A 26,184-nucleotide genomic window follows, 5' to 3' on the forward strand; every position below is an offset into this window, starting at 1 on the left:
ATGAAACATGGAATTAGTCCATTTCAAAAGTAAGTGAACCCCCAGCTGAATTGGTAAAGTCAAGCAGGTAACAGATTCAGTGAAACTTATTTGGGTGCTTAATTAGTCAATTGAGCAAACCGATCATCTGAGACATCCTTAGGGAAAGGTTTGGGCAACACAGATTAAAAGAGAGAGGAAACCAACCAAACTACTGTAGTGCCAAGGTGTACCCACACAGATCAACAATGCCGAGAGGAAACGAAATATCCGAGAACATCAGGAAGAAGGTTCTGACAGCCCATCAGTCTTGGGAAAGCTATAAGACCATCTCCAAAAGATTCCAGCTCCATCCATCCATCCAAGACAAATAATTTTGAAATGGAGAGCATTCAACATGACCGCATCTCTGCCTAGAAGTGGACGCCCATCAAGACCATCACCAAGAAGCACCAGAAGAAGAATAAATCAGGTAAAAGTCAACCCACACATCACCTCTAAAGAGTTTCGGACCTCTCTGGCAGCATCTGGGGTAAATGTACATGGGTCTACAATCAGACAAAAATTGTTGGTTTTGATCGTGACAAAATAATTCTATCTCGGACTCATCTGTCCAAAGAAGGGACTTCCAGAAGGCCTTTGGTTTATCCAAGTGCTCTCGGGCAAAGTTGAAACAGGCAGTTTTGTTCTTTCTTGAGAGCAGAGGCTTCCTTCTAGCAACCCGATCATGAATCTCATGTCTATTCAATTTTCGTCTGATTGTAGACCCATGTACATTTACCCCAGATGCTGCCAGAGAGGTCTGAAACTCTTTAGAGGTGATGTGTGGGTTGACTTTTACCTGATTTATTCTTCTTCTGGTGCTTCTTGGTGATGGTCTTGATGGGCGTCCACTTCTAGGCAGAGATGCGGTCATGTTGAATGCCCTCCATTTCTAAATTATTTGTCTTGGATGGATGGATGGAGCTGGAATCTTTTGGAGATGGTCTTATAGCTTTCCCAAGACTGATGGGCTGTCAGAACCTTCTTCCTGATGTTCTCGGATATCTCGTTTCCTTTCGGCATTGTTGATCTGTGTGGGTACACCTTGGCACTACAGTAGTTTGGTTGGTTTCCTCTCTCTTTTAATCTGTGTTGCCCAAACCTTTCCCTAAGGATGTCTCAGATGATCGGTTTGCTAAATTGACTAATTAAGCACCAAAATAAGTTTCACTGAATCTGTTACCTGCTTGACTTTACCAATTCAGCTGGGGGTTCACTTACTTTTGAAATGGACTAATTCCATGTTTCATGTAGTCTTTTGGCTACTCAAACAATTCCCTCTAAAAAAAAGTACATGCAAATGATAAACATAAACCTGACATTCCTTCTATGGAAAATTGGTGATGAAAAAAATGAAAAATCATGGTAAAACAACAGAAAACTCCTAAGTGGTCAAGGGGTTCACATACTTTTAAGTGGCACTGTAAATAAAATTGAATTGAATCCATCTTATATGTATGTCTGATATGCCTTATCCATCTGAGGTTTGTCTGATCCATCTGATATGTATGTGTGCTATGCCTGATCCATTTGATATGTAAGTCTGATATGCCTGATCCATCTAAATGATCTCTTCATGTCACACTTCTCTTAGATATGAATACATTCATTGAATTTAATTGAATTATTTGGTTAAATACTTCCATAAACAATACAACGGAAATAAAACAAGAAAATAACTTGCTGCATATGAGACTATATTTCCCTTAAACATCTTTATTCAATGAACAAGTTTCAAAGGTACAAATATTTAGTATATAAAAACTTGGGGTAAAATTATAGGGGAAAAAAACCTTTTAAACTAAACCTAAGTGGCTTGTGTGGTTTGATCAGTGTGGTCCTGGGAAGCATGAGGAACAGACAGTGGCCCTAGGGGGTTCATTTGCTTGTCATTGGTCACATTGGTCACCACCCCCTCTAAAAACTCAATGACGATGTCTACACCAGCACTACATCCCTCCTTCTCATTGGCCAGTTTCCTCAACGCACCCAAAGCGTCCGCCATTCCCTTCATCCTCTCCTGGGACTGGTTCTCCTCTTCGTTACCCTTTCCTTCCCTAGACACATCGTCAACAAGATAGTTCACCAGAAATCCCATAAGGCTGGACCCGAAGCTGCCAGTGACTGTGCCTTGTATCGTCCCCAGGTCCTGTGGCTGGCAGAGGCTGAGTAGATGGAGCAGTGACTGGCAGAGCTGAGCACACAGACTGGTATGGTACCGATACTCCAGGAAGTCCACGCCCTCTTTGCTGTTTTCTAGTGCCTTCGTAATTGCTACCCATACCTGAGCAAACTGGCACGAATTGCCATATTGAGCACGGGAAGAGGGGGTTGACAGGGCAGCAGCCGATTTAATGCGAACCTTAAAGTTCTTGCAAGACACTACAGCACAAGACAAGGCAGAGTAGGCCTTCGCTGACCAGCTTGCAGTGCCTGTATGTGGAGAAAAAAAAAGGATAAATCGTATTTTATAAGGTATTTAAAACAGTCTTCAGGCTGTGAACTTCTCATGACCAACCAAACCCCTCAGCTCATCCACACATGCCACAACACAAAGTTCAAATTGCCATATATTTGTAAACATTTGGTGTTGGTAAACATGTGGTACAGGTAAACATGATACAAATTTGGAGAAAAACTAAGGAAGGATCATGTAGGATATTTTTTCTGATAAAGTTAAACAGTATAAAGTTACTTCAAATTGCCCCTTTTTGTCATTTGTAGTTCCAAGAAAATCAGAAAGCACAGTATGCTTTGGTTTTGAATTGTGTTCATTTAGCTGAAAGAAACTCTTTGGTCTGTGGTGTGTGAACAGGCCCTCTTACCCAGGGGTAATGCCGGATTTTTGAAGGCATTGCCTAAAGCATAGCAGGCATTCCAGCGGACCTTCATTGTGGCATCCCCCTGCACTGTATCCACTAGTGCACACATGCCCTGCTCCAGGACCTCCTCAAACCCAGGCTGCTCCAGCTGCTGTGGCTGCACCAGATGCAGCAGGTTTCCCAGCGCCCTCACCGCATTGCTCTTGACCTGTGGCCGGGAGCAGTTATGAACACCGTTAACACTCATCTCCTGTGGCAGCAGTTATAAACACCCTTTACACTCATCTCCTGTGGCAGGCAGCAGTTATAAACACCCTTTACACTCATCTCCTGTGTGAGGCAGCAGTTATAAACACCCTTTACACTCATCTCCTGTGTGAGGCAGCAGTTATAAACACCCTTTACACTCATCTCCTGTGGCAGGCAGCAGTTATAAACACCCTTTACACTCATCTCCTGTGGCAGGCAGCAGTTATAAACACCATTTACACTCATCTCCTGTGGCAGCAGTTATAAACACCCTTTACACTCATCTCCTGTGGCAGCAGTTATAAACACCCTTTACACTCATCTCCTGTGGCAGGCAGCAGTTATGAACACCGTTTACACCATTTTCCTGACATATTATAGCAAATGAATGTCATGATACTCTTACCAGTAGCGGCAACCTTCATAATGTTTAATGTGATGAAAACGACATTCAACATTGTTATAAATCTGGATCATTTATGAGTATCTGATTAATTGACTGCATTTGTAAAGCGCCTTGAGACAATTGTATTGTGTTTTGACGCTATATAAAATTGAATTGAGTTGAATTGAATTGTAATCAGCTGTGACTATTGCAGGTCAGTATGATTTGCCCTCTAAGGCAGTGGTCCCCAAACACCGGGCCGTGAGGCATTTGTTACCGGGCCGCACAGAAAGAATAAATAATTTATATAATTTCCGCTGTGTTAATCATTAGAGTCTGAAAGGTGTTTTATTTTGAAAAACTACCGGATTATCCCGGACGTAACATTCGCCTGTGCCTCTTGTCACGTCAAGACGCTTGTCTCGTTCACGTGATACGTCACTCAAAAAATAAGCCCGCAAACTAGCGAAAATTTGTAAAAAAAACAAACGTCTTTGGAGAGCTTCTTTGTAAATCGGAAAAGGCCAACTGAGGAGCCAGAACAGGAGCCTACGGCCTCCAAGAGAGAAAGCTTCTTTTAACAGACAATACCATGAGTCATACTTAAAATACAGGTTTATCACAACAGGTGATTTTCAAGCACCAAGCCGCTCTGTATAATAGGTGGCGACAAGCTAGCAAACGAGCCAATTAAGCCTTCAAAACTGCTTCGGCACATGGAGACCAAGCACTGATTCATCGTTATGGTGAGTTGTATTTTTCATGCACTTAGGTGGTGTTATTTTATTTTTGCCGTATTTATCTGCCACACCTTGAAGCTGGTCCGTGAAAAATATTGCCTGCATTAAACCGGTCCGTCGTGCAAAAAAGGTTGGGGACCCCTGCTCTAAGGAACACATTATATCTGCAGGTTGCAATATAGCTAAACAAGAAGGTTTTAATCTTACCCGATCTTTGTCCTTAGATGCTTGAATGGAAGACTTCACTAGTTTAAGAAGTAGTCCACTAGACAACTCATTCTGGAAGTCAATAGCTACAGACTCCCTGGAGCTGATAAGAGAAAAAGACAAGCTGATACAAGCACTGATACAAAAAATACAATATAAACCACAGGCCCACAATACAGAAAATGAACATGTTTGAACCTGACTTAAATGTGTCTCACATGTTAACATTGTTTTAACCTGACTCAAATGTGTCTCTCTCACATGTTAACAATGTTTGAACCTGATTCATGTTAACATGTTTCAACCTGACTCAAATGTGTCTCTCTAACATGTTAACATTGTTTGAACCTGACTCATGTTAACATGTTTGAACCGGACTCAAATGTGTCTCTCACATATTAACATTGTTTAAATCTGACTCAAATGTGTCTCACATGTTAACTATGATTGCATCTGTGAGGTTTCCAAGTGACCAGGCTGCCTTTGCACGGACATTAGGTGAATGATCCTCAAGTGCAGTGAGGATGACGTTGGCACTGTCCAGCATGAACATCACATCCTGTATGGATCAAAGATAGAACAAATTATTTTCTGCATTAAAGAGTTTTATAGATAGATGTCATAGATAGATGTACACGATCTAGGTCACTATTCAATTGCTTAGCTGTGCACTATTAATCTATACCTCATAATACAGCATTAAGTTTACTACATTTATTTTAAACTGAATGCTTAAAAAGGGATTAAACAAATAATCTAATGATAAGAATCTAAGGATAAGCTAAAAGCTGAAGTCAGTAGATAGCCTATATGTCAGAGCTTTACTCTAGAACAGCTTAGGGATCTATTCACACCCCTTCCTTTCCACATCCTTTGGTCATTTGTCTAACCCTTGGCAAAAGTTCACTCGTAGAACTTCTTCCGTTCTTGCATTTGAGACCAGTTGTGTTGTGCCGAGTTGTTGTTGGTATATAAAAGTCCTATTTGCCTACTATATTCATCCATATTATGGCAAGAACAGCTGACCTAAGTGAAGAGAAACAATAGTGTGTGTTTTGTGTAGGGACAGTGATACCTCCGAAAGACCAGGGAAAAGGATGTAGACTCCAAGGGCTCTGACTGAAGCAGCCTTCACTAGGGAGTTCTCACTGTAGGTTAGACCCAACAACATGGTCATACACAACATCTGGGTCTTCTCCTAAAACATGAAAAACCAAACCCATTAGGTTATTCAACACGATCATGAAATGTTGCATTAGTTTGCATTGTATGTGTGTGTGTGTGTGTGTGTGTGTGTGTGTGTGTGTGTGAGTGTGTGTGTGTGCGCTCACCGGAAGTTTCCTGAAGGCTTGTGGCAATATGGAGGAGAGGGTGTCACAGGCACTGGTCTGCAGAGTAGGATGCTGCTCATTTTGTAAAGCAGTGGTCAGCGGTCCACTCAACACCTCGGTCCAGAACTGGATTACCTGCCATTGTTATGATTGTTATATATTATTAAAGTCTTGCAACAGACAATAAGTGTGTCTTTTCTTACAATATCTCAGCACCACTGAAAACTGTTAACAGTTGTTTTAACCAAAAATGTAGATCATTCTTACTGCTCTGAGATTATTGTAACTGAGTTTGTGCTAGTTATGTAGCACTTTGGAAGAGTATAAAACCATGAAGGCATGTCAAACAACATCCACGGTGCCTGACAGGCCTCAGCTTCAAAGGGTTAACATTTGGATCCTTATTAATGGCAAGAAATATTATGCTATAACATCACTGACATGCACAAATTCATGCAGACCCTCCAACATACCTTACAGAGGGGCACATGTTTTATATTCTCTGCAATTATTTCCTCTGTTCTGTATTGCTGGATGATAGCTGTTCCCAATTCCTCCAACAACTTTGATCAAAGGAAAGAGTTTGAAATGTGAATGTGAACTGAACTGAATTTGCATCTACAGTGTCTTCCACAAATATTGGCATCCCTAGTGAATATGAGCAAAACAGGCTATAAAAAAAATTTGTCTTTGCTGTTCATCCGCTTGGTCTTTCACTCAAAATAGTCACAAAAATCTTACCTTTTCATTGAAGTAAAATTATTGAAAAAAAAAAAAAACTGTAATAATAATCTTACTGAAGTATAATTCCAGTCATGTTTTACATTTTTAAGTTCACCTGTTTTATAAGAAACTCCTAGAGGTCAACCATGACCGTTCCACTGGCGTACAAATATGAGGTAACACAGGGCTTTCAATGTTGCAATTGTTAATGCTACGAGTTGATGAATGAAAGGTAGCTATAGAGGGCAGGAGTATAATTTCACCTTTGTTCCATGTAACTGCACAGATGGATCTTGCTCCCTCAGACAGCAAGCACTGACCTGACACAAGTCAAGTAGCCACCCCTGTGTCAGATAGAAGTAGCCCTTCACCAGGTGAGCTAAAACCTGGAAGAAGCAGCGAGGTTGAGACATGAACAACACGCCATGACGACAAGCAGACATAAAACATGTCTACACAGAAATGACAGATGATCTCACCTGGAGAGCCTCGAGCCTGACAGGTGAAGGCTCTAAAAGATTAGGAGACAGGTGAGGGATTGTTTCACTGTCAGAGTGAGAACCCTCTCTTGGCTGGGTTACCAAAGATAGACAAAGCCCCAGCAACCAAGAGATTCCTTCTTCACCATCCTCCAATGGACTTTGCTGTCTCCAGTTCTGAGACATATGCTCCTCGCGTGGGAACCCCAAGTCACCCGACATCGTAACTGGTTGCTGTAGTAGTAGCTGAATCTCAGGCAGAGGGGCCTGAGCAGAGACCAGTGCACCCAAAAGGGTCAGACTGGACACACGCACATTCACATCTAAGAAAGGAAAGAAAGTGGAATGGTAAACAATGTTACCATTTTTATTTGAAACAAATTAATTGAATCAAAGTACCTGTATAGAAAAGGGATTTATGAGACTAATTTATGAGAGTGATTTGGGAATGATCCTTAAGTTGTAGACATGTCCATGTGTTTACTTCATTGATCTGTGGGCTGTGGATAGTGGATGCCTATCCAATCCGGTGAGATCACCAACATTTTATTAATGCTGTTGTCAGGATAGTACCAACATCATCTTGGTGGCCCTCATTAGATTAATGCACAATTGCACCTACGTTTATTTGGGACCCCTCCACAGAGGTCATATACCTACATTACCCTTTGGTACCCCTGCCTATGGACAGAGTCAATATACCTACACCTTTTTACCTGTTTGTAAAACATATCTAGAAGGATTCTCTACATGGTTTGTGCACAGCTGTCAGCAAATCAGCAAGCACAGCATCAAATACAGCCAGCAATTTTATATGTTGCCAATACAAACAAAATGACAGGACCTTGTGATAACCGGAATAATTAAAGGTCCAGTCTAATCGCACATTTCCGAATTAACAAATCTGCCCACTGTATCGGTAAGCCACAAGTATACAAGTGTGCTTAAGACAGACATACATACCTCTATGACGAACATATTGCTGAATTTGTTTCCAAATTGGGCTCAGCAGCCCCGGTCGCAGGCGGTGGTATGGTGTATTGCACACCAGATGAGCCATGCACTGCAAGACAAGTCATAGCTAAGATGTCAGGCATTGAAAAACAAAAAAAACTGTATGGCATCAACAACAACCAAAAAGTTTCAAACATTTCAGTCAAAATTGCAAATATGTGTAAGCCCTATTTAATTTAATATTGTAAGCCTGCAATAGTGATTGTCTCAAATAAAAAATTGTGTGTAATTGTAAAAGAAAAAGTGTTTTTGTTTTCAGACGTAAAAGCAGTTGAACATGATTAGCTCCTGTAAACCTGTAAAGATGTAGATATGTTATTACCTATATTACATTACCTTTATAACTTGGGTAAGCGTCTGTGACGAAGACTCAGCCATTAGTGCTAGCGACAGACTGCGGTGCAGCTCTCTGAGGCTGGATGCAAGTGTTGCAGAGAAGGAGGTGAAGGCCTGGCGAGGAGCGCTAGTGTCCTCTGCTGAAGACAAAAAGAGTCGAGACCCTTCAAGCAGAGCTGACAGCACTTGGAGTGACCCTGCCCGTACCTAAGGTCAAATAAAGGAAAACGATGGGATGACAAAAGGATTATTAACTGCATGTTTTGCAAAGCCTGATATTATTTTTTTAACCATTTAGAGACATCTGTCAACTGTCAGTTTTTGCATCAAAAGGCATATTGTTTTTTGTCATTTAAGTTTTTAAGTTAAATTCTTTAAGATGCATAGACATATACACATATAATTTACACATACAGTACCAGTCAGAAGTTTGGACACTGTATGTGTTACAAAAACATCTCACATTTGAGAGGGAAAGCACAAACAAACAAACAAAAAAAAACACACAAAAACAAACATAATTCAAAACCTTAAAGGCAGCCTATATGAACCCAAGCAGCACCCCAGACCCATTACAGTTTACATACCAAAGCATTCATTAAGTGAAATACACATACACTCCTCTCCATTATATACATTAAAGTCCTGCATCCCATCTAAGAGTTTGTACCAAAACTGTAGACAAAATACAGCCATGCTTTGCTGGAGTTAATCTGCACCATTCCTATCATAAGTTCAAAAGAGGCTATCTCTGCTTGAGCTACTCTGTAACCCTTTGGTGTGTGTGTGGGCTCTTCCACTTTTGTAGAATAATTCTGCCTGCTTCAATAAAACCTGTTATCACTCCAGTTTCTGCTTCAAAAGTCATATTGTTTCAGTTCAAAATGTCCCTTGTAAAACTGTCCCAATCTAAATGATTAAAGTCTTGTATTAATAACTGGCTCAATCTAAACGATTTAAGTCTTGAATGAATCTATGCTAGATTCTGGGTGGGTAAAATCACATCACAGGTAACTCCACCTACCTCTATTGAGGATATATACCATCTCCCAACGACAAACTAAAATGTCAATTTGAGCCCATTTCTTGAGAAGATTTGAATGGTACGGCAGCTCACACTAGGTCACCTGGAAGTCCATTAGGTGTGACTCCTACTCCTACTCCTTTAAAGTGGTTTCAGCCGTACATGCCTCCCATATTTTGGTGATTTAAACAGCTCTCTATCCGATGGTTGTGTTCCCGATTACTTTAAAATAGCAAGTGTTCAACCCCTACATTTGACCTTGACTTCAGTTTCACATAACTATAAACCAATTTCTACACCACACTTTATTTCCAAGGTAATGGAATAGCTGGTCCTATAACTTACCTAGAACCTTGAACTGACAGAGGTGCCTACAATTATATTCTCTTTAAGAAGTCAGTTTCTGCTTTTCACTAAAAACAAGTACATGTCTACAGTACAGGTAGTATAATAATGTGGACATACAAGGACACCTTTGAGAAGGATCATGGCAGGAGGCTGATCAACATCTCTACTCATGACTGCCTGATGTCCAGAACATTTAGAATTATCTCTTATTTTAAGATTAAGATGATTGTATTCAGTTATTTAGATAAAGTTTACGCTATGCAGTTCTATTTATAATTGCAACCTAATACAATCTGGAAAGATCCTGATCGTACAATATCTTGAAGTCAAGTCTTTTATTCAAAGATCCTTTACGTTTGATTTCAGTTCAGGTTAGCTCAGTTAAGAAACAACGCAATAGAAACCTTGGGTAAAAGACATCAGATTTCACCAAATGTAAAGTAATCTAGCTATGACATGCGATGACTTCATGCGACCAAAACGTCAAGCTCATTTCATTGTCACCAGTAAAGTAATTCAAGCAAATACAAGGCCAGGTGCTTATTGGGATTTGTATGGTATTTACCGAGGATGCACGGTCTCACCTTTGGTGACGGGTCTTTCAGAGCAACCGTGAGGAGTGTGAGGCATGGAGGTCCACCAATGGGGGGGGTATCAGGGATGAATGCGGACCAGAAACCAAACATAACACGTTTGTCCACGCATTTGACCAAAGACAGGAAACAGTGCAGGGAACCCTGACGTATCCGCATCTGGTACAGCCTGCAATGTGCAAACAAACATTTGAGGAGCATCTAGTACAGCCTGTGCAGCCTGGCCATATGTATTTTCTGTATGAATAATTATCCAAGCCAAATGGTAGTATGATTTGCATACTGGTTTATGATTTGAAAAACACATGAAAAGAATACATTATATAAAAACATACAGGAAAATATAATTTAAATTATGCTCGACAGGAATCAACTCAAATTTAAAAGCATTCATATAAAATACAAGATTTAGATAACCTTAACTTAATTAAGTAATTCATTGCAAAATAAAAACAAGACTGAAAACTAAGGCAAATTTACTGCTTGGAAAACCAACTCCTTATAAATGTGATTAAAGCAATCGTTTAAAAGTAGACCCTTGGGGCCTCATTTACTAACAGAATTGCGCCCACTTCCGACGTAATTTCAGCGCAAAAATCAAAAATGCGGGTAAAGACATGTATTTAGAAAGAAGGGCGCACTTGAGCAAAAACTTGAGATTGCCCACTGCTGGAATGGTATAAGGGAAAGTGGGTGTTAGCCACAAACAGATGGAAGGAGATGCGTAAAGTGTGCCTAATTATGTTTTCTGTGGTATTTACTAAAACTGCCTGACGAGAGCGCTTCTCTAATTTGCATGAGAAATCTCTACCTCATAAAAGCAGGTCTTAACCAGGTCTGTTCCATTTCTGAATTAACCATTCCATTTCTGAATTAACTAAATCTATTGTAGTATAAGTCTGTAACGTAATACAACGTTGAGAAGGTGAAAGGGGTGTGCAGACTTTCTGGCCTGACTGTACATATTTATCTGTTTATCAAATTGATGTCTACTAACAAAATGTTCTCTCTCTCATAGTGTGACCTTTGATCACAAAGGCTGATGGAAGCATTGTTCCTCATCACCATATCCATCAAGTACATCTACGCAAACCAGCAGCCGAACTCTACCCACTCACTTTGTCTCTTTCTTCCCCTCCTAGTCTAGAGTATCCTCGCTGTGGGATGCTGCTGTAGTCTCTCTCTACCCAATCTACTTGTAGAAACCCTCAGCCCACATGTACCCATGCCATCCCCACCATCGACCATACGGGTAAAATACAGGTAAAATGTAAAGTTAAAACATAGGGAAAATACGTGTTTATTATCTTTTGTTATCCATATAATCAGTGGAGGTGCATCAATACAGGGCGCCGCCCCTCTTAAAATTTTATGTACCAAATAATTAAAATAAGAAATGTACTGTGTGAACGCATTAAATGTGTGTGGGAGACCGTAAGCCACTGTCAACAACCACTTAAATGTGACCAAATATAATATATTGCCATTAGTGATCACTCAGAAAAGCCCCTCCTCCGCGGTGGGGCGCCGGACAAGTTGAAGTCAATGGGAGCCCTCATACTGAGCAGAAACATTTGAGCTAGGACAGCTTCTCATTGGCGGATGACAGTTCGATCCTGGGGCGCAAAGCGACTGGACTATTCGTCGAATCAGATACCTTTATCATTCCTTCACATCCCATCTCACGTTCTCTACGTGAGCAACATATCAAGCAGAGACTTTGATTCTGTGAGTATGTCGACTGAAAACACTGTGGTATCTCTTCGTGAAACACCTTTTAATCGACGATCATACGTCGATAAGAAGAGACTGAAAGACATGGGACCCGAACGTCCAGATTTAAAAAATCAGCAGCAGAGCACTGACCGCGGGAGGACGTACAACCAGAGCTTCTCATCAAGCCTGTATGCTAACCGGAGCTGGTTAGCTGGTTTTTCAGTGAGTGATGCTTTTTTTTTGTTTTCCCTGCCTGTTGTTCCAAAGTCCTGGGGCTGAAACACTCTGGACTGCAACGGGGGTGAGGGAACTAAAGCACCCAGAAATGTAAGATTCAATCACGAATCTTGCCGCAGCCATCTTAACCTCTTTCATGTGAATGTGTGGGCACCTGTTTTATTCTGTAAACCTCTGAAACCCAATCCATTGTTTCCCAATCATTCTGTTCTGAACCTCTTATGGCCAAAGTTACAGTTTGTTGATAGTTGTTATTGAATAGTGTTGAGCACTGTGTGTTCTTGAAATAAAGCTTTGTTTTTTTGAATATTCTACTCAAAACCTCTGTTTCCTTCTCATTGTGGAGTTTTATTTAAACCGCGCCGCCCAACTGCTAAAAAGAAAATACATTTTACTATGATTTGGGGTTATTTAATCGCATAAATAAACAATAATAAAAAAATGATGGCGTACCTTAGCTTTGCATTAGCGCCTCCCTCGGTGTCAGAGAACTCGGACTCTGAGCTTCTCCAGGACAGTTGTGAGGGCTTCTGGGACCAGTTGCCCATCATTTCTCTGGGGTTTCTTCCACCACCTTGTCTCAGCTCAAGCTCTTTCTGGTCCTTTGCAGTCTCTTCTTTCTCAACTCGTTTTCCCTCAAATTCTGCCTTCTTAACATTCCCACGAGGCTTCTTCTTTTTGTTCTGTCAGGGAAGCGAAGCATATCATATAAACCAAGGCTACCCAATTTGTGGCCCGCGCAGGATTTATTTTGGCCTGCACTCTGGTCAGAATTAGAGTCAGAAAGTAATTCGTTAGACAGCATTTTAACCCACTTTGAACAGGGTCTCTGTTTCAGTGTCATATAAAACCCAGACTGGTTGCAGTTCACTGCTTGGCCACAATTTTAACATTGTTTTAGAAGGGTCAAGGGGGGGCGCCTAGGCAAGTTAGTTGAAAATTGTGAAAATTTTGCTTGTTTTTTGTTTGCATGAATAGTGCAGCAGTTGGAATAACATAAAATCTCTCAAGGAGGTGTCATGTTAAGATATTTTTGCTTTCAAATGGGAATTTGCATGTATATAGTCTATGTGTCTGTTACTTTTTACTACACACTCAGATATTCTGGTGTGAAAACGCTTTATTTTAGAACCATAGGGGGTAACCATTTCCTTGAAAAAATATATAAACCATGCCTAATGCATGCTATTCAGTATAGAAAGGTCACCTCCCCTCCCAATGTTACCTTTCGCTATACAGAGACACAATTGTTACAGCCATTAAATTGTCATAAAAACCAAACTGAGACCTCAAGTGACCCAATCAGTAAGTCACAACATTGTACTCAATTTTACTGTAATATAGTATTATAACAATGTCCATCTTAATTATTCTGCCATGATTCACCACTACTCTTCGGTACAAGTAGGTACAAAGTCATATGCAAAACAATCAAGTGAACTTAAGCAAAATTACTCATACCCCTCCTGGTTTTGCTGGTACGGTCTCCTCTGAAACCTTGGCAACGGACACACCATCATACTGTGGTAGCGGGGCTGGATAAAGGATTTTAGGCATCTCCACAATCATCCCTGGCAGTCCGTAGAACATTAATTTCTATTGAAGAGAGATAGATATAAACTTAACATCATTATCAAGTTTTATAACTTCATATTATGTTATATTATTATACAACATATTATATCTGCCTCTCCCACCTGTAGTTTACATTAAGTCATAAGTTAAAGCCTATTATCTCTTCATATAACGAGCACCTTTAGTACAGCCAGAAGAAATCCCAGATCATCCCCATGCCCTGGTTTCCACTTGACTCCATTTAAGAAACACTGCATGCCTTTCAGGGCACTCTGCAACAACTGAGAGAGAGAGAGAGAGAAATAAAAGAAATATATATTTTTTTACATACAATGCCTGACAAAAGTCATGTCACTTATCCAAGTTGTAGGAACAACAGATAATAACTTGACTTGTAGTTGATCAATTGGAATCAGAAATGGCTCATATGAAAGGCAAAGGCCTCTAGATTATGCTTATTATACCAACATAAAGTTGTGTATCATTAATTGAGTTTTATCATGTAATAAGGACAGACAGGTCAGATTGGGTTTGGACAAAAGTCTTGTCGCATACCACTTTGATGTGGAGGCCGAAATATGAGAAGAAGCGCCATCCTGCTGAAGAATTTGCCGTCTCCTGTGGTTTGGAATGTAATCGCCATCAAGAATCCCTTGATATTTCAGGCTGCTGATGTTGCCATCCTCTCTGCAGATCTTTTGCACACCCCCATACAAACCATGATTTTTCCTCCACCAAACTTGACTGTTTTCTGGGTGAATCTTGGGTCCATGCGGGTTCCAACAGGTCTTCTGCAGTATTCGTAGCGATCATAATGCATTTTAATGGATGATTCATCAAGAAAAAAAATCAACCTTCTGACACTTTTCCACTGTCTATCGTTTTGGCAAAAAAATGGTTTGGGGTTACAACCAGTATGGGTGTGCAGAGTGGATGGCAACATCAACAGCCTGAAGTATCAAGAGATTATTGCTGCCTATTACATCCCAAACCACAAGAGAATGTAAATTCTTCAGCAGGATGACGCTCCTTCTCATACTTCAGCCTCCACATCAAAGTTCCTGAAACCAAAGAAAGTCAAGGTGCTCCGGGATTGGCCAGCCCATCACCAGACAAGAACATTATTGAGCATGTCTGAAGTAGGACGAAGGAGGAGGCTTGGAAGATGAAACCAGTCCTGCAAGACTGCTTTCTTTGCCATTCCATACTTCATCAATTAGTTATTTGAGTAATTGCCGAGACATATGGATGCAGTCCTCCAAGCTCATGGGAGTCATACACAATATTATTTGTTTTTTTCCAAGGCACCATGACTTTATGCTCTGATGTTATTGTAGCATTTTTGTGTTATCAAAGTAAAATTAAAAGTTAAAAAAAATATTTTTGTGTATGCGACGAGACTTTTGTCCAAACCCAATCTGACCTGTCTGTCCTTATTACATGATAAAACTCAATTAATGATACACAACTTTATGTTGGTATAATAAGCATAATCTAAAGGCCTTCGTCTTTCATAGAAGCCATTTCTGATTCCAATTGATCAACTACAAGTCAAGTTATCATCTGTTGTGCCTACAACTTGGATAGGTGACAAGACTTTTGTCAGGCACTGTACATATTACACTGGCGTTGGCACATCAAAATAAGGATTTTGGAATCCTAACATGAATTTAATTCATGAATGACAACAGCTAAGAGTTTTTGATGCCTTAGGTCAGATTAAATAGAATGAATCATGCCTGTTTAATCTGTGGGGCATCAAACAAAAAAGTCAGCCTAGAATTGAGACATGGCATCAGTTTAGTGGTTACGAGTGTTCACATGTCCCACACTTAACGTTCACTTAATGTTCATGGAAACAGTGCTGAAATATTAACTAATTTGGTGATGTCAAACTGCCATTTGAATTTCTAAGGACCTACATGCTAATTCATTTAAAGGTGAATAAACTTTAACATCAGAATATCAAATTTAAGAATGAACCATCTCTGAGAAGGCCGGCTGTATGTTCATTACTCTACTCTTGCTTTAAAAAAACAAATACATATATATTTTCATGCTGTGCATTATGCATACGTTAATCTATGTGTTTATCCAAGGACTACTGAAGTTATACTGCTTTTGGGATATGCTACGAAAATGAAAGATGATTCGTTAGAACTATTTAGGCTTATGATGCTTTTGGAAAACCACCACATACTTAAATAGCTATGCAAAGTGTGTTGTGCTCATTCTGGTGTGGCAAAGTATATTCAATTTTTGTAATACATGTGCAAGTTAAGGCTAAGGGTCAGTTAAAGTTAAAGTTAAAATGCAAAATGCTGGTGCTTGTTTGAGCTTGTAGCTGCTTTAGCAGAATAACACCATATAAAAGTGCATAATTACAAATCGTGTATGTCAATTTAAATATGTAAAAACGTTTACCATATACTTGATAAATACTGTATTAGTATCGCAACCATTTAAAAACAGTCTGTGAGAATTGCTTCTGTAAGTATTTTATGCTAAACATTTGTAGTTTTTCAAAAAGGAATATATGTCCAGTGAGGGTAGAATACTAACAGTACAGAAGACAAGCTCTTCAACTCTTGGTGCTTTGGAAGTCTGCAATGTCTGCAAGAATGTCCTGAAATAGATTTCACGGTATGGCTCCTCTAGGTATGGCTGCCCAGGAGCCCTATCATCAGAATGACAAAAGAAAGAAAATGACATCATCAATCAGTATGACTTATCTGATCAAATTAATGATAAGCACATTTTGTATCCACTGAGCAGCCCTGCAGGAAAGCCTAACCTTGGACACTTCTTGACCATCTGCCATCATCTCCACATTTACAGTGGTAATGCAATGTCCAAGTTTATCTTATTTACACTCAACCTTCTTTTATGCCCCAGTAATTCCAACCATACAGTGTCCCTCAGGTCATCCTCATATTCCATCAATTACAGTAGGAATCCATGATCAACACCTTTGTACTTAGTGGTCTTTCAATATACTAAGTGAAACCCCAAGTAACACGACTATTTCTTATGTTTATACTGTATACGCAAATATAAGGTTCATTTACAACATTATGTCCAACTTAAAACTACATAGTTTATGAATACAGAAACAACAAAGTTAAATATTGAATTTAGCAATACAAAAATTACATAATTAATAACATAAAATAAAACAAATGATTACATTATTTAGTAGTAATAATCACTTATAGGCTCTAGGGATAGGTGACAATGATGACAAATATTGCGATATGGTATACTATAATAAATGACTGCCAACACCTTACTTTTTAATGTGTTAAAGGAGTCATCGTATGCCCATTTTACCACAAGTTGATATGGTTCCTTAGTGAAATGTCTGTAACATACTTTGTTCAAAATACCACAAGGATAATTTAAATCAGCACCCTTTTACCCTGGCTAAAACAGCCCTGTTCAGAGCAGCCTGTTTTGAGCACCTCATGCAGCTAACACCTCCCCCCTCATAGAAATGGTTGAGCGTGTATCTTAGGAAAAATATGGGATGACAAAGGTGTAGCCACACCGTTTTAAACCAGAGTTAGACCCTGAACAAAAGAGGCTCCCGGACAAGTTCAAGAATGTAGTCTTCAACGTTTCTGGATGGTTAGTGAACTTTGTCACTTCGACAATTCTATGTGTATGTTTGTACATTGGCCAAGGTCATATGGTCATGCTGGCTGTGTTGAGGACAACCCAATGCTAGTGACTCGAGTATGTAAAAAATAAAGTGTGCTTATGTAAGAGAATAAGAAGAATAAGAAGAAGAATATCTGCTGCAGGGAGATATTGCCGGTATTTATTCTTTGTGAATGACATTGTAATTATGCAGTCATTATCTGTGAATCAACCAATTTGCATGGTTGATCATTCTGGCCTCCAACCCATGTCCTTACTACATTTAACATCTATAGAGCAGACTATGGGCCTGGGGGAATCAAGCAAAAAAGGTGTTTTTTTGTGCATATGAGTAGTCAGTCATTTGTGACAGCGAGAACAGTAATTTATTGTGAATGGTCTATTTTCGATCTTTTTTCATATATAAAGCGCAATAAGCGACATTGTTACATGTAAAAAAAACAGTCTGATACCGCTAAATTAACTGTTAGCGTATTCACAATAACTCTCAATGTTGCAGAGTATTGTAGGTCTTAACTGAAGCTCTGCTAACGCTTAGACCAGAAATCCATTGAAACACATAGTAGCTAGCTAGCCTCGCTGCTAATAAGTAAAACGTTAGCATGCTGACATGCTCTCACACGCCCCCCTCATGTATAGATACTAGTGACGAAATAGTATTCAGGAAGATAAGAAGTGCTCGCTCCAGCGTATACATAGATTAACCATAACAAACCGCATGGGTTGCTTTTTTTGGTAGACATGCCAGATACCCAAATTAACATGTAGAAGCACTCAAAGTTACATTTTCATAAGATGTCCCCTCCAACCATTTACCAAAATTATGTTTTACCAAAATAACACCATCACATTTTTGAAAACAGGCCTCACCCAAGGCAGAAGTTGGCCATGCAATGGATAGCAGCAGAACGAAGTTCCATGTCAGGCTGACTTGGTGCACTGCAGATCACTAGTATTCCGTTCTGTCCCAAGAGATTTGGAAGGTGCTGTAAAAACAGAAAAGTAACGGTTCCATTTAAGGACTGCAAAATAAGTTGGTTTTCAAGTGAAGTTTAACAAAGATGACTTCTTTGCAACACGCTAAAATGAAATTGTGTCAACAGTCAACTACGTTTCAGAATTATATGTTACTTGTTGTAATCGGCTCTGTAAAGCGCCTCGAGACAATTGTATTGGTATGGCCCAAAAATAAAAATGAATTGAATTGAATTGAATTAATCCAGCAAACAAATCTATTGTGTTGCAAGGCATAAGTGCATTCATTGATATTTCCATTCAGAAATCATGCTGGTACAGATCATGGTTGGCACAGAAATGACAGTGTATATATATTGTAATGTCTGTCTCTTCAAATGTCAGAGGGATGGAGGAAATTCTTTAACTTTGTTATGTGCACGTGTCACGGTGGGAAATTTACATATTTTTTGGGGTGCAATTTTTTGCCTCCACTTACTGAAATCCAGGGGCATTTAACAAAAAAATTGGGGCACTTTTAGAAACTTGTGAAATAACATTTAACCTTTGTTCAAAATAATAAACACACTTATTTAGGCCTACAGTATATGAACAATTTTCATCAAATAGCAATAATTAGACTATTAGGCATTAGTCTATAAATCCAAAATGTTTTCTTAGATTTTTTGAACAAAAGACAATTATATTCAATTGTATACTTATTTCTTTGTGGTTATTAGTTGTAACTAAAACAATTTTAAACAACTATTATCAATCGTTTTTTCTTTCTTTTGTTATAATAATAACACATTATATTTATGGATGGGCAACCAGTGTCCACAAGTCCGACATGCCTTGAAAAAAAATCTGGTCTTTTTCTCGTCGTCGTCGTCATCCTCCACCCCAAGGCAATCTAGCTTTAATTTTTTGACGGTCGCTGATAGTGTGCATTTTATCTTTTAGAACCCGAGTGATAGAGACTGTGCTGATCCTCATTTCTCCTCTTCATTAAGAAGCGCACCAATCAGTCAAGGCGAGAATCTAAACATTTAAGGCAACTGTCCGGGTCATAAAGATACAAACCTTATCAGCACAAAATGAAACTTGTACAGTACTAAAACTGGGCCTTATTAACATTTGGTCCTTAACATCAAAAGGTGCACTTATAAATGAGCTGATAAGAGACAACAACATCCAAATACTTTCCTAACTGAAACCTGGCTAAAACCAGATGAATTCATAGCCTTAAATGTCCAAGTCATGTTAACTGCCACATCCCCCGCAGCACAGGGCGTAGAGGTGGAGTAGCTACAATTTCCCTTGCTAACCTATGTATTTCCCCAAGACCTAAATTTAAATCATTTGAAGTCCTCGTACTTCATCTTATGCATCTAAACTCAGAAGCCACTCACCCGGTCACTCTTGTGACACTATATAGACCACCAGGTCCCTACACTGAATTTTTATCCGAATTTTCTGATATCCTATCCTGGTTGTAAATTCTGATAATGAAAATAATAGCCTTACAATTGCATTCCAATCACTGACTCTATTGGGTTCTTACAACATGTAAACACACCAACTCACCACCATTGACCTTGTTCTACCCCAAAATATTACCCTTTCAGATCACCACCTAATTACATTCAACATTAAATTAGAACTCCGTCCAACATCGAAATGAACCCACTTCTACAGCCGTTGTCTATAGGACAGGACTACAGCTGAATTCATATCAAAATTACCCGTCGCCCTCGCCTCAGCTCTTACCGCTGGCAAATCATTCAAAATAGCAGTGATAAAACCATCTCTCAAAAAACCTAACCTTGATCCCGAAAATCTAGCTAACTAAAGACCCATATCTAACCTCCCTTTCTTGTCAAAAATACTTGAAAAACTAGTAGCTAAGCAACTTACTTCCTTTCTACAACAAAACAAAATCACAGTGCTCCTAAAAGTTAGTCTCAAGCCCTGCTATGCTGATGACACCCAACTTTACCGATCCATGAAACCTGATGAAATTGTACATCTACCCAAGATAGAAGCTTGCCTGCAAGATGTAAAATCTTGGATCGCGAACAACTTCCTGCTCCTCAAATCTGATAAAACTGAGGTTATGCTTGTAGACCCCCATCAATTGAGAACTACACTATCTACCCATTTACCCACACTCAATGGCTTCCCAACACCCAACACTAACATCAAAAACCTTGGTGTTACTATCAACCAAGACCTCCTACTTGACTCACACATAAAACTGATCTCAAACACATAATTTTTTCATTTACTCAATATTGCCAAAATTATAAAGGTCCTATCCCTCCAAGATGCAGAAAAACTAATCCACGCATGTATTACTTCCCGCCTCGATTACTGTAATGCTCTCCTATCAGTATGCAGCATCAACTCAATAAAGAGCCTCCAACTTATACAGAACGCAGCTGCCCGTACACTCACCAGAACTAAAAAATATGAACACATCTCACCGGTACTCGCCTCTCTGTATTGGCTCCCCGTCAAAAGTAGAATTGATTTCAAAGTACTCCTGCTAACATATAAAGCCCTAAACGACCTGGCTCCAAACTACCTCAAGGAATTAGTTGTCCCCTATTGCCCTCCAAGGCTGCTCCGTTCCCAGTGTGCGGGCCTCCTGGTAATTCCAAGAATATCAAAAACCACAAAAGGAGCCAGAGCCTTTAGCTACCGAGCCCCCCTCCTCTGGAACAATCTCCCTGCCTCCATCCGGAAGGCAGACACCGTACCTATATTCAAATCAAGACTCAAGACATTCCTCTTTAGTGCATCCTACAGCCACAAGTAGTTGCGTCGACAAACCCATCATCTGCTGTGCCAGCCACCCAGACATATCCGAACACAAAACATTTTCTAATAAAAATATGTGCTACAGACAGCGCATGATGTACCGTGTAGGAAGGCCTTTACGGATCCCGGGTACAGCATGCGGCGCGTGTTGCGACTGTCACCAGCCAATTGGGCACTGCTGCCCTGCAACCCTAACAAAGCTTACGACTAAAATCTCCATATATACAGTACCAAACCAAACAAAATGCTAAATACCAGCAAAACTAAATATATCTAAACACATGCAATACCCCCTAATCAACAAAACTGGGCTATAGACAGCGTATGTTGTACCGTGTAGGAAGGCCTTTACGGATTCCGGGTACAGCATACGGCGCGTGTTGCGACTGTCACCAGCCTGTGTACCCTGCGACCCTAACAAAGCTTACGACTAAAATCTCCATAATGTACCAAACCAAACAAAATACTAAATGCCAGCTTTACTAAACACATCTAAACACGTGCATTACCCCCTTAATCAACAAAACTGGGCTACAGACAGTGTATGTTGTACCGTGAAGGAGGGCCTTTACGGATCCCGGGTACAGCATACGGCGCGTGTTGCGACTGGCACCAGCCAATTGGGCACTGCTGTGTACCCTGCAACCCTAAAGCTTACGACGGATATCTCCATATGTACACTACCAAACAAAATGCTAAATGCCTGCATTACTAAACAAATCTTCTCCCTTTCTCTCTCTCTCTCTCTCCTCTCATATCATATTGCTTATACCTATAATAACACTGATAAAATAGCCATATTGCCTACTGTTAAATCTACTAACCAAAGGTATCTCCCTATCTGTTTCTGAAATTGATGTCTACTAACATAAATGTTCTCTCCCTTATAGTATGTTCCAATAATTGCTGATGGAAGTGGAAACATTGCTCCTCACCCCCACCACTCTCCATCTACGCATATGGACAGCTGAACTCTACCCACTCACTCTCTTCCTTTTCTTTCCCTCCTAATCTAGACTATCTCCGCCATGGGACGCTGCTGTAGTCTCTCCACCTGGTCTACCTGTAGAAACCCTCAGCCAATTGCACCCACCGCAATGGCGTACACTTACTCTACACCATACCCTTTGCTAGCATTTATATACAATATAAACTATTGCCACCACTGAAATGTTTCTCTGTCCCTACATCCCTTACCCCTGTAACAGTAACCCTATGAGTACAGTTTATACCCACTAAACTGGTCTTGCCTGTATCATGTATTTACCACCGGATGTCTGTATACTATGTACATCGACCAAATGCTGGCTGTGTACAACCCCTGTTGTTTCCCTTCCCCTTCTACCACACACCCCTCCCCCTTCCCCCCTTCCACCCTCCTATCTCCACCCGGCCGACCCCAAGCAGATGGGTCCCCCCTTATGTGCCGTGGTTCTGCTTAAGGTTTCTTCCTGCCTAACAGGGAGTTTTTCCTTGCCCCTGTTACCATTGTGATTGCACTAAGGGGGTTCAGGCTCTGGGCTCTGTAAAGCGCCTAGAGGCAATTGTATTGTTATGGCGCTATATAAATAAAATTGAATGGAACTGAATTAAATATACCGTCATACCGCCCAGCCCTACCCATACTAACCAATACTACCCTATACTACCCTCTACTTACCTCTGCTGCCCCAATAGGATCACATACAAACAGTACTTTTACCCAGAGCATGTAAGCACACTGTAAAGGTATGATGCAGGAAAATGTGATAAAAAGATAAAACGATATCTGTATAAAACACTACAAGTTCTAACCTAAAGTTGGGTCTTATTAACATACGGTCTTTAAGATGAAAAGCTGCACTTGTAAATTAGTTGAAAACAGACAACCATATTGAGATCTAACTGAAACCTGGCTAAAACCAGATGAATACCTAGCCTTAGGCTAGTCTACCACATGCCCTGCAGTACAGGACGTGGAGTTGGAGTGGCAACAACTCCACATGTCAAATTAGGTATTTGCCCAAGACCTGAGTTTACATTCAATTTATTTGAAGTTCTCGTTCTTCATCCTACACACCCAAACTAGAAAACCATCCATTCAGTCACTCTTGTAACACTATATAGACCACCTATTTCCGAAAACTACAGCAACAATGTAACAAGGGTCAAGATACGCCCAGAGGTAATGTTAACAATTACAACAAGGCATTTCAGGTATCTGAGAAGAGTGGTCTCTGTGGGAGAGTGTTACTCCCTCTGGCGTGTATCTTTGGGCTTTGTAACTTTGTTTTAAATGTACAAAAAGCTATATATAAAACACTTAAGGACACTATTAAGGGAAAAAACTAAATAACATAAATCGTCCTCTATAAATCCCTACCTGTTGGCAACTGGGTCCATTACCACACACAAGAGATGACAGGGCCAAGAGGATGTCTGCATGTGTCCACAAGCTACATGTTTGGAGGGCTTGGATGTAGTAGGACACCAGACAGTTGAGGGTGTGTCCATCCATACTGAACTACAGGATGAGAAATGAAAACAGAGAAGTTCTACACCAAATGAACTGAATCATAGTGAGTATAGATAACTTGGGTCATGGACATTACTCACACAACAATAAAGCAATGTATTATGCATTTTTTCTGGTATTGAAACTTGTTTACCTGCAGTTGGTTAAGTAGTAAATTGACGAGTTGGCAAAGTTTAAGAACAAGGTGCTCTTGGTTGAATGGGACCAACTGACTTGCCTTCAGCAGCAGTCTGCAAACATCCTTTAGTAAAATAAAAACAGATGCCATAGATGCATGAAGGCATTGTCTGATTTTACAAATGTATGTACAGGGACGGCACGTCCCTTCATGCAAATGAAGCACCCTTCATTAGAAAATACTTTCTATTGGTAATCAATTGTGCGCGATCATGTAAAGATAATTGACAGTATAACAGTGTACAGTACAGTGAGATTACAACAATACAACATGTATATGAACACCGTAAACCTTAGAATAGCAGTTAAAAAAAATGACAGATAGCTGGCGCTCCAATTTGGCTGGGAAACGGTTACCTGGGATGGCTAACTTCCAATGACAGGTAAGTAACGTTGGTTAATAGCCTTCGGCCATAGAACTGTCAATTCAAGTTAAGGTGTTGTGATTATGTAAACGTTACCTCTGGGCGTATGTTGTCTCTTGTTACATTGTTGCTGTAGTTTTCGGAAATAAGTTCATCCAGTAAGAAGTTGAGCTCTGTTTTAAAGCTCGAGTGGTCGGACGGCGTCAATGAGCATAGTTTATCATAATAGCGCCTGAACAGCATGTCAGCAGGTGATGCGTACTCCATGTCCACATGTGTCCACAGAACAATTGAAAATTAACTTCAAATGTAACTGGCGTGGTCCAATGTGGGTGGTGTACAAAACAATTCTGTTCCGCTCAGGTCAGTTCAGTTCCGTTCTTTCAGCAACGATAACCCACAATAACCCCAGGAAGTAAAAGGAAACGAGGAAGTAAAATACGTTTTTTGTATCAAATGAAAGGTTTTTACAACAAACAGCCCTGTAAATCGACTGGGTTATATAAAACCCTTTTTTATGGAACGAGTTTTTGTTGCATTTGTCGTAATTATCGGGAAAATAGTTGAAAGCGTGTTTGAAAGCTATTGTAGCCTAATTGTCAGTATAAAGTCTGAGTCTGACTACTTGCTAGATCATTGTTTATAATAGTATTGTGTTATCTGTGCATTGTATTAACTTGTTTTAAAACAAGGTGAGATATATTAAATTACTTTTAAACGTACAGGATACTTGTAGCTGAAAACTATATTAAAAATAATGTATTTGATCAGTGCACTTGCATTATAAGAGCAAAACAGGATTACAATGCATATAGTATACATATTTGGTACTGTTTAGAAGTTACCTTGAAATGGTTATAAGATACCATTGACTAGGCAGGCCTATGTATAAGATTGAAAAAAACCTAAACTTTAATAACCAGGACTACATCATGAAAGCACAGGTTTTACTTCACTTTAAATCATATCTCCTGCAGACATGAACCCTCTCAAACTGTCTATATTTGTATTGGTGCTATTTGTATTAACAGTGTAGGCTTATATTTTTTATATTCTCCTATTTTGGATTCAGTATAGGTCCAATGTAGTCAAATTATGCCTAATTATACCTATTATGAAGTCTCTGTTGAAATTCAAGAGGAAATTATGGATTAATAGTGGTTCCATGTCTTCTATTGACCAGCCTCAGATTATATACCTGATGTGTGGTGGTTAAATCAATCTTAGTGTTATTTTCTTTTTGAGTATGTATACTCTTCACTAACTGTTGTATATCACCCCTATTACATCTCCAAATTGTTCTAAGTAGCTTCACACTACGTCTTTGACCTTTTGGTCTTTCATAGGGCCAATAAATAGCTGGGAAAATTGGATGTAACACTTTCTTTTACTAGAGAGAATAAATTGCAGTGCTATCCTATTGCAAGTGAGGAACTGTTTTTTTCCCTCTAAACTTTTTATGTTCAGTGTTCTTGAAAGGTGTAACATTAAGTACATTACGCTCCCCTCTGCCATACAGTTTAGATAGATGGATACTTTATTAATCCCGAGGGAAATTTAGGTCATCCAGTAGCTTATACACAAATTCCCTCCTCCTCCCCTTATGAGTGGCGTTATGAAGCTGAATGGCCCTGATGACAAAGGACTTCCTCAGCCTGTCCGATGAGCATGACATCGACAGGAGTCTGCCACTGAATATGCTCCTCTGTCTGTTGAGAGTACTGTGTAGTGGTTGGTGGACATTGTCCAAGATGGTCAGCAACCTACTCAGGGTCCTTCTCTCTGACACTGTTGTGAGGCAGTCCAGTTCAGTGCCAACAACAGCTACCGCCTTCCTCACCAGCCTGTCCAGTCGCCCTGCATCCCTCTTCTTTATGCTGCCAACCTAGC

At 39.9% G+C, this 26,184-nt stretch overlaps 1 protein-coding gene across 1 annotated transcript; it reads right to left on the reverse strand.

Moving 5' to 3' along the window:
- Nucleotides 1-1,727: 1,727 nt before the first annotated feature.
- heatr6 (HEAT repeat containing 6) lies at nt 1,728-24,604 on the reverse strand. Its single transcript, XM_080832036.1, has 20 exons — nt 24,391-24,604; nt 23,886-23,993; nt 23,600-23,740; nt 18,331-18,446; nt 16,363-16,477; nt 13,980-14,081; nt 13,687-13,821; nt 12,679-12,908; nt 10,264-10,441; nt 8,308-8,514; nt 7,921-8,020; nt 6,958-7,280; nt 6,742-6,864; nt 6,229-6,318; nt 5,756-5,890; nt 5,500-5,622; nt 4,859-4,983; nt 4,425-4,527; nt 2,847-3,051; nt 1,728-2,454 (listed from the first exon to the last, which is right to left on the reverse strand). The coding sequence occupies exons 1-20, from the start codon at nt 24,559-24,561 to the stop codon at nt 1,829-1,831; spliced, it is 3,456 nt and encodes a 1,151-aa protein (XP_080688162.1). The 5' UTR covers nt 24,562-24,604; the 3' UTR covers nt 1,728-1,828.
- Between the last annotated feature and the right edge of the window lie 1,580 nt (nt 24,605-26,184).

This window comes from Sprattus sprattus (genome assembly GCF_963457725.1).
Source record: "Sprattus sprattus genome assembly, chromosome: 2".
NCBI classification, from domain to species: domain Eukaryota; kingdom Metazoa; phylum Chordata; class Actinopteri; order Clupeiformes; family Clupeidae; genus Sprattus; species Sprattus sprattus.